Below are 10,109 nucleotides of genomic sequence, written 5' to 3'. Positions count from 1 at the left end.
GTTGTTGATGTGAAGAATATTTGTTGGTCCGTTGTGTGTAATGACGAGCAACCAGACGCTGCACTTGACACATTTATGAAATTGCTTACCCAGTTACTAATAAGTATGCACCCATAAAGTAGTTTATGTGTCGGGGGGCTGGGGTTAGTTGGTTATACCTGGAGTACTTCTCCTGTCTTATCCAGTGTCCTGTGTGAATTTAAGTATGCTCTCTCTAATTCTCTCGTTCTCTCTTTCTCTCTGAGAACCTGAGCCCTAGGACCATACGTCAGGACTACCGGGCATGATGACACCTTGCTGTCCCCAGTCCGCCTGGCCTTGCTGCTATTCCAGTTTCAACTGTTCTGCCTGCGGCTACGAAACCCCTACCTGTCCCAGACCTGCTGTTTTCAACTCTTTAATGATCGGCTATGAAAAGCCAACTGAGAGACCTGAGCCCTAGGACCATACGTCGGGACTACCGGCCGTGGTGACTCCTTGCTGTCCCCAGTCCGCCTGGCCTTGCTGCTATTCCAGTTTCAACTGTTCTGCCTGCGGTTATGGAACCCCTACCTGTCCCAGACCTGCTGTTTTCAACTCTTAATGATCGGCTATGAAAAGCCAACTGAGATTTATTCCTGATTATTATTTGACCATGCTTGTCACTTATGAACATTTTTGAACATCTTGGCATGGTTCTGTTATAATCTCCACCCGGCACAGCCAGAAGAGGACTGGCCACCCCTCATAGCCTGGTTCCTCTCTAGGTTTCTTCCTAGGCTTTCGCCTTTCTAGGGAGTTTTTCCTAGCCACCGTGCTTCTACACCTGCATTACTAGCTGTTTGGGGTTTTAGGCTGGGTTTCTGTACAGCACTTCGAGATATTAGCTGATGTAAGAAGGGCTATATAAAATAAAATTGATTGATAAAGGAAAATACTTTAAAAACTGTTAAATCCTCGTGGATTGATGAGGAATTGAAAAATTGTATGGTTGAGAGGGATGAGGCAAAAGAGATGGCAAATAGGTCTGGCTGTACAACCGATTGGCAAACGTACTGCAAATTGAGAAATCATGTGACTAAACTGAATAAAAAGAAGAAGAAACTACACTATGAAACAAAGATAAATGACATAAAGAATGATAGCACCTTAAATGAAATGTTGGGCAAAAAGGCAAACTCTGCTCCATCATTCATTGAATCAGATGGCTCATTCATCACAAAACCCACTGATATTGCCAACTTCTTTAATGATTTTTTCATTGGCAAGATTAGCAAACTTAGGCATGACATGCCAGCAACAAACGCTGACACTACACATCCAAGTATATCTGACCAAATTATGAAAGACAAGCATTGTAATTTTGAATTCCGTAAAGTAAGTGTGGAAGAGGTGAAAACATTATTGTTGTCTGTCAACAATGACAAGCCACCGGGATCTGACAACTTGGATGGAAAATTACTGAGGATAATAGCGGACGATATTGCCACTCCTATTTGCCATATCTTAAATTTAAGCCTACTAGAAAGTGTGTGCCCTCAGGCCTGGAGGGAAGCAAAAGTTATTCCCCTACCTAAGAATAGTAAAGCCCCCTTAACTGGCTCAAATAGCTGCCCAATCAGCATGTTACCAACCCTTAGTAAACTTTTGGAAAAAATTGTATTTGACCAGATTCAATGCTATTTTACAGTAAACAAATTGACAACAGACCTTCAGCATGCTTATAGGGAAGGACATTCAACAAGCACAGCACTTACACAAATGACTGATGACTGGCTGAGAGAAATTGATGATAAAAATATTGTTTGGACTGTTTTGTTAGACTTCAGTGCAGCTTTTGACATGCCACCAGAGGTCTCTTCACAGTCCCCTAGTCCAGAACAGTATGGGAGGCACACAGTACTACATAGAGCCATGACTACATGGAACTCTATTCCGCATCAAGAAACTCATGCCAGCAGTAACATTTGATTGAAAAAACAGATAAAAATACACCTTATGGAACGGCAGGGACTGTGAAGCAACACAAACATAGACACATGCATACAAACACACGATAACATATGCACTATACACTCATGTACACATGGATGTTGTGTTATATATATGTGGTAGTAGAGTAATGGCCTGAGGGCACACACTTAATATGTTGGGAAATCTGTTATGAATGTATGAATTTTGCTGGACCCCAGGAAGAGTAGCTGCTGTCTTGGCAGCAGCTAATGGAGATCCATAATAAATACAAATACAAATATAAAATGAATGTCTCGGCCCTGCTTGCTTGGTAAGCTACTCTGGCTCCCCAAGCCCCCTAGTGGTTATACACTACACAAGGTGGACTTCCTCTCTGGGTGGAATGCAATGAAAAGATTCCGTTGCCTCTAAAAACCGACTCAACTGACGAACATGCACGCACGTAGATCTATGCACGTAAACCGTGTAGCCTCCTTAACCGGGACGCCGGGACAGTTGCACCTACAGTACATCTAAACCAGCACATCTCTGTCAGTCTTCCTCCAAACTGAGAGAGCAGAGGGGGGAGTCATGAGAGTGAGGGAAGCCCTTCTGGAGAGTCATGATTTAAAAGGGGTAGTATGTACAGTATGTGATGCACAGAGAGCTTCTCCCTCACAACAAACACACACCCACATACTCCCGCTCAACCACTCCCAACACCACATCCCTGTGAGAGTTCTCTGCTGCCGAAAGAGAGGAAGTAGGTACTGTGTCTGTCCATAAAACACTGTTGTCCCGACCACTGACCTGTAGTTCACAGCCTACTTCCTCTCTCCAGGTCTGAACCTGACCTGTGTGCACGGGCCAGTGGGGCCAAAACAGTAACTACACAGATACACACTCAGATAGTACCAAGACTGTGTCCCATACTACTTGGCTGATTTTGACTGATCCCTAAGTCGATTAAGCAGCTTCTGTTTATTTTCCTATTCCAAAATCTCAATAGTAAATATATATCTCTCATTTGAATCTTGATTATGGTGATTTATGACCATGGGCCTTAGGGTAATGGCAGAGTGCCATATCATCTCTACTATGGCTCTTGATAACAGAAAGTGGGATGGATAGGACAACTACCACCCGAGCCACTGCCTGTTCCCCCCGCTATCATCCAGAAGGCGAGGTCAGTACAGGTGCATCAAAGCTGGGACAGAGAGACTGAAAAACAGCTTCTATCTCATCAGACTGTTAAACAGCCATCACTAGCACAGAGAGGCTGCTGCCTACATACAGACTTGAAAATCACTGGCCACTTTAATAAATGGAACACTAGTCACTTTAATAATGCCACTTTAATAATGTTTACATATCTTGCATTACCCATCTCATATGTATATACTGTATTATATACTATCTATTGCATCTTAACCTATGCCACTCTGATAATGACATTGCTCATCCATATATTTATATATTCTTATTCCGTTCCTTTAATTAGATTGTGTGTATTAGGTTTTTGTTGTGGAACTGTTAGATATTACTTGCTAGATATTGCTGCACTGTCGGATCTAGAAGCACACTCGCAATAACATCTGCTAACCATGTGTATGTGACCAATAAATGTGATTTGATTTGATAGTCATGATGGTGGTGGTAATTATGGTAAAAATAGTGACGATGAAGTTCTCTGAGACATTCCCAGGGCTGCCCCCCTCCAGGCGGTTGATTCTGGGGATCACCAGGAGATCGGCAGCACAGAAACTTCTCTTTCTGCTATTTCTGTCATGGTGAAATAATGGTGAATATGCCAACCAGCCTGCCACTCACAGCACAAGACTGTGATGAAACGGCATGCTTCCGCAATCCAGGAAATTACTAAGACCTCTCATCCTCACTCGCCTCCCTGCCCCCGTCTCTCTCTCTAAACCCCCCCTAAAAAAAACAGTTCAGTCATTCACAATTTGAAAAGTAAAACTAGTGAAAAAGTAATTATCCAAATGCTCTGAAAATACACTACATATATCTATCTTCTGTATACCAACGCTACCTTGTCACAACATAACTGATTGGCTCAAACGCATTAAGAAGGAAAGAAATTCCACAAATTAACTTTTAACAAGGCACACCTGTTAATTGAAATGCATTCCAGGTGACTATCTCATTAAGCTGGTTGAGAGAATGCCAAGAGTGTGCAAAGCTGTCATCAAGGCAAAGAATTTGAATAATCTAAAATCTAAAATATATTTTGATTTGTTTAACACTTTTGGTTACTACATGATTCCATATGTGTTATTTCATAGTTTTGATGTCTTCACTATTATTCTACAATGTAGAACATAGTAAAAATAAAGAAAAACCCTTGAATGAGTAGGTGTGTCCAAACTTTTGACTGGTACTGTATATCAACAAAAGCAATTATACATGGAAAACTATACACAAAAAGAAAACAACAGCAACAATTGAGAAAGTAAATCTACAAGGGCTAATGTGTATGACATGGTGACATATTGTTTCGCATATATTATAACAGGCCAGAACATAATCTGCAGCATGATCTACTGTCTCTACGTTTTCTCCTAACAAAACGCAGATTTTCTCCTCAACAGGCAGTTCCAGAAAACCTGCAATTCTTTCTTTAAATTTCAGGAGATAAATATCTCTGATTGAGAGACATTTGAAGCAGTGGAGTAGGAAGTGCTGCTCATTCTCCACATCACCCGACCCACAGTGCTTGCATAGCCTTTCTTCTATGAGCTTTCATGTTTTTCTATGGCGTCTCTATGGCCAGGCTATGGTCACTGAGTCTGTACATTGTTAATGTCTTCCATTGTTTGAATTCTTTGATCTTGACAAAGTGTTGTGCAAATTTGATATTTCTATTTAGAATGTGGTAACATTGAAGTTTGTGATTAAATTGAGATTTCTATTTGTTAGAATTTTGTTATTTGTGGTTGAATGGTTTAATTTAGTTGATGCTTTTGGGCCAATTGCTAGTCTGAAGGGTCACTCTCTGGTTACGGTGTTTGCATAAAAAAGCATTGTGATGATAATATTCTGGATCACAGTGTGTTAGGTGAGTCCAGAATTTTGTGGCTCTTTTCTCAATTTGAAATGCTAGGGGGAATCTCCCAAGATCTGCCCTACAGGCTAGGCTTGGGGCATTTCTGTGCACACCTAGAATATTTTGACAAAATTCCAGGTGTAAAACTTCGGTGGGGCATTTATCCCATTATGTATATTTTAAATTGTAAGTTTCTCTGCCATACAGAAGGATTGGAGTTATGACAAAGTCAAATAATTTAAGCCAAATTCTAATTGGTAGGTTACATTTATACAGGGTCTTTATCTGTTAGAGACTTTATGGCCAAGTAAAACCGGCCAGATTAATTTATAGTCAGACCAAGGTAAGTATAGTTGGTGGTGTTTCAGGGTTGTTTCTCCTAGGGTGAAATAGTATCAACTTTTCTGAGATCTGGACTTTTTCTGAAAGATTCTTACATAGTTTTTTTTTATATGAATGCTCTCTCTCTCTCGCAATCGAGAGAGAAGAGAAAAAGAGAAGAAACCACTATTACTCAGTCAGACCGTGTATAACACACAGACGTGACTCAGTGCTATCTCAAGACCGCACCAACCTCTAGAAACCACGCGTTTGATTTGATCTGTTCTCTTCTACCGTTCCTGGATGGCAAAGTACCAGGATGTTGTCTCTGGTTTTGAATCTGAATTTCGAGAATTGAATTTGAAAACGTAATCTTAATGCATCTGAGGAGTTGAATATATTAAACTTTTGTAAACTTCAAATGATAGATCGTAAACTTGATACACAGACAATGAATGCAATGTCTACCATATTGAAACTGAATATATACATATTTTATTTCAATATTTAATTACATTTAAAACTAAATGCAATATTCATTAAAATCATGAAATGCAAGTTCAATTTATGAATTCAATTATTCAATTTGTGCATTACAAATTCCTTCCCCAAAAATGGTGCTTTCTACACTTTGATATGACTGTGCCAGGCAGACTTCGAAATGACTTGTGCTGTAGGCTAGCGTACACTGCTGTTCCATGCCATGTGTACCATTTGATTCACTGTGCTGCCCGTCTCAAAGTAGTGAATTACTGTATTTATTTATTCTTTTTTTAATTCAACCTTTACTTAACTAGGCAAGTCAGTTAAGAACAAATTCTTATTTACAATGACGGCCTACACCGGCCAAACACGGGCGACGCTGGGCCAGTTGTGCGCAGCCCTATGGGACTCCCAATCACGGCCGGTTGTGATACAGCCTGGAATCGAAACAGGGTGTTTGTAGTGACGCCTCAAGCACTGAGATGCAGTGCCTTAGACCGCTGCTGTATCCTGCATGAGAACAGTGCTTTCACAATTACTTACTTTCAAAACTACTATTAATTGCGTTTTGAGTTTTTCTGGTGTGCATGTATGGGAAATGCTTTTCATACTAAACATCCGCCTAGGTGGGTTGTGCAGTATATGTCAAAGTGTTACTGAATAGAAGTCACTTTGAATAAAAAGACAACCTGAAGAAATAGGAATGAATACAGAAAGTAGCTTGTACAACCCACCCACTCATTTAAAAACATCACAAGGATAGAGACGTTTTGATGACACAGTTGAGACACAGGCGTTACGGTGCTTCTCTGGAATAGTTCCCCACATAGAGAGCACACCACAAAAAAAGTGTCGTCGATGAGCGTAGAGAAAAGAAACAACCAAAAAGATTGTCGAAAGGAGTTTTCGTTTCCGGGATTATTTTAGGCAGTGGTTAGTTCTCTATTTCTGGAACAAAATACTGTAATTTAGATAATCATGTCGTTTCATAATCTTCTTCTATAACCATCCATATAAATTAAGGTATAATAGTATATATAAGGTATACAATTATAAAGGGGTTTGTAAGTATGAAGGGATTTGTGGAATAAACTGTTAACTATTAATTTAGAGTTTACACTACTTAGAAACCCTGTTAGAAAATAATTTGACACCCTACTAATGTAAAGTGTAAAGGAGTGACTCTAGATTTCTGATTTCTGAACCCCAATAACTGAAAAAGGGCAGGTAGCCTAGCGGTTAAGAGCTTGGGCCAGTAACCAAAAGGTCGCTAGTTCAAATCACCGAGCACACTAGCTGAGAAATCTGTTGATGTGCCCTTGAGTCGCTCTGGATAAGAGATTCTGTGAAAATGTAAGTGTCCAATAACTATACTAAACTCAACAGAATATTACATACAATGACTAATTAGGCTAGATTGCATTTACACTGTAAAAACTTACAGAACAGTTTGAGTTTGATAAAAATATGATAATATTGAGTAATTATACAACAATGAACAATCATCATATTAGGCCCTATTTTAGGTCCCGTGTAGCTCAGTTGGTAGAGCATGGCGCTTGCAATGCCAGGGTTGTGGGTTCGTTTCCCACGGGGGGCCAGTATGAAAAAATGTATGCACTCACTCTGGAGTGAGTAAGTTGCTCTGGATAAGAGCGTCTGCTAAATGACTAAAATGTAAATGTTACCGAAAAATGAATAATGTAATTTTGTGCTTACTAACTTCTACACTTAGGCAACAATAGAGAAATGGGCAGGTTAGCAGGAACCGCTATACGAGCTGCTGAGAAAAACTCCAGACCACAACAGAAACTGAAGACATACATAAATATCAAAGGATGCAGCTAGGATATGTGTCAATCACAGATTGTTATCTCTATAAGGTAAGTCTGCTCTGTCTCTGTCCATCTCACTCTAGCTAGTGTTGAGCATTACAGGTGTTGTAAAGTATTACATATTAGAGAGTTTCACAAGTTACCAACATGTATTGGGTATTGATTCAGAAAGGCTGGCTATTTTTGTTCTGCATGTCGACTTTCATTCATTGACAAATGTTGACATGATTTTGCAGTTTAGCAATCACTCATCCTGTCCCTGTCTCTTCCAGATGTCTGTTTGGTGGCGGGTTCTGTTTCCCCTGTTCTTCCATACCCTCTGCTGTGTGTACCCATGTTGTGCGTCCCCTCCAGGCCTACTCAAGGCTTACTCATACTCCCTCAAATCCACCATGTGCACCCACGCCCGGGTACAGCAGCTGCTCAGGAGATATGTGAGTTGACTCCTCTGTTAACCTCTATTACTGGTGGCTAGTCTGCTAGAGCTTCTGTATGCCCAGAGACAATAGCTATCCTCCCCTACTAGAGGCGGTTATCATAATGTACCATCATTTGTCTTGCCAGAAGGAGGAGCAGTTGGATAACAAGCAGTTTGAGGACAGAAGTCTGGAGTTGCAGACCCTACCATCCCTCTCTACAGACTTCTACCACTGGCTTCAGATGAAGGTTTGTGTTTGTGTGTGACCTGTACCATTTGTTAACCTGTTGTGGTTTAATGCTTTAAAAAGGTACCATAGAATAGGAGTGACATTGTGACATTTTTTATTATCTGGCCTGTACAGGACTGGGAGCGTCTGAGTGCTGCCTCTCGAGACCTGCATACCTTCTGGGCTCACCTGGACATGAAGAGAAGGGAGATGGAGAGGGAGGAGGTGGGACAGGGGGCAGCCCACGGGATGGGGCGCAGGGGCAAGGCTAAACCCACCATACCTGAGAGCATACAGTGCATTCTGACAGACCTGCGGGATCTCATGACCAAAGTCAACTTTCAGGTACAGACAATGTGCGCCATATACATGAACGAACGCACACACACATACACATTTGAGGTGTTCACACATTTAGTGAGTGTAGACTTATTCTCTCTGCACACTATATTAGGTGTTAATATAGCTACCCATTATGACTACTCAGTAGCTCCTGTGAGGAGAAATGTTATGCGCTCAGTCTGATAAACCTCTCTGTGGTCTTTACAGTTGAGATGTGTGAACAGCTCCAGCGTGAGCCCCATCTCTCCCCCAGCCCTGACCCGTGCAGTGAGCCCTCCCTCCAGCCACCAGGCCCCATCAAAGTCCCTGTGGACCAGCCGCCTGGAGGGCTACGTCATCCTCAGGGACCTGGAGCGCTACCTCACTAAGCTGGCCAGAGACTTCCACCTCCTGAAGACCAAACACAGAGGTCCTCCAGGCGCCCAGCCCAGGGGTAGATAGACACGGTATGCATGGATTCATATTCATAATGCATACTAGTGCTGCACTAGCCTGTGACAAGTTGCGGTCAGAGTGGCTTTTAACTTATTTTGTGGACTAGGGACATTGTTGGATGTGAGAATTTACAATTGTAGTATTTTGAATTATAACACAACAGTATTTTATGTAGTCAATGCACACAGTTTATTTCAGCAGTAACAAGGCAGCTAATAATCAGCGTTATAAGGTGATAATAATGATATATTTCATTCAGTATTACTATGACAAAGACAGTACTGTGACTCAATATTACAAAGTGATGTCAATACCTGATGGTGTTATTTCAACTGCATTAATGATAGGGTTCAATTAATCAATAAGGCCCGAGTGGGTATGGTATATGGCCCTATATACCAAGGATAAGGCTGTTCTTATGCACAACGCATCATGGAGTGCCTGGATACAGCCCTTAGCCGTGATATATTGCTCATATACCACAAACTCCAGAGGTGTTTTATTGCTATTATAAACAGGTTACCAATGTAATTAGAACAGTAAACAAGTAGTTTTGTGTCATACCCGTGGAATATTGTCTGATATACCACAGCTTTTCCGCCAAACAGCATCCAGGAGCCAAACTACCCGGTTTATAATTTCTGGTACTCCCTAAGATTGTGATTTCTCATTGTTGTGAGATGCTCTGTTGACTTTGTTAGACTGAAACCAGGTTTACACGTAGTATTACTGTAAGTCTTACAGCCTTACTCTCCTCTGGGTTTCTCCCTGAGTTTCCTTATTTTCTTTCTCTCTCTTGCTGACTCTAACAGCCGAGCGCAAGAAGAGTGTTGAGAAACACTACCCAACATCCCCTTTTCCCACAGCCCTCATTTCACTGTACTTTCCAAAGAAGCCTTTTTGCCTATTTATTTACTTATTTATTACTTATTTATTTGAAAATGCTGTTTATTTTTGTTATTATGGAAATCTAAATATCGTTTTTATTTGTATTACATACAAGAGCTAATATATTGTAAAGGACTACAAAATAAAGATGAAGCATAAGAC

At 40.9% G+C, this 10,109-nt stretch overlaps 1 protein-coding gene across 1 annotated transcript; it reads left to right on the top strand.

The window, feature by feature from the left end:
• Window positions 1–7,859: 7,859 nt before the first annotated feature.
• LOC121579984 lies at window positions 7,860–9,065 on the top strand. Its single transcript, XM_041895030.1, has 4 exons — window positions 7,860–8,069; window positions 8,200–8,301; window positions 8,418–8,627; window positions 8,832–9,065. The coding sequence occupies exons 1-4, from the start codon at window positions 7,860–7,862 to the stop codon at window positions 9,063–9,065; spliced, it is 756 nt and encodes a 251-aa protein (XP_041750964.1).
• Window positions 9,066–10,109: the final 1,044 nt, after the last annotated feature.

Source organism: Coregonus clupeaformis, chromosome 13 (assembly GCF_020615455.1).
Source record: "Coregonus clupeaformis isolate EN_2021a chromosome 13, ASM2061545v1, whole genome shotgun sequence".
NCBI classification, from domain to species: Eukaryota; Metazoa; Chordata; class Actinopteri; order Salmoniformes; family Salmonidae; genus Coregonus; species Coregonus clupeaformis.
The sequence above is the reverse complement of the archived record's forward strand: the minus strand, read 5'-3'. Positions and strand labels throughout refer to the sequence as shown.

Bases quoted from the DNA above. Each gene is read 5' to 3' on its own strand.
- LOC121579984 (XM_041895030.1), top strand. From the start codon at position 7,860: ATGATTTTGCAGTTTAGCAATCACTCATCCTGTCCCTGTCTCTTCCAG. The intron at 8,070-8,199 runs GTGAGTTGACTC...TTGTCTTGCCAG, and splicing joins AGCAGCTGCTCAGGAGATAT to AAGGAGGAGCAGTTGGATAA. The intron at 8,628-8,831 runs GTACAGACAATG...TGGTCTTTACAG, and splicing joins TGACCAAAGTCAACTTTCAG to TTGAGATGTGTGAACAGCTC.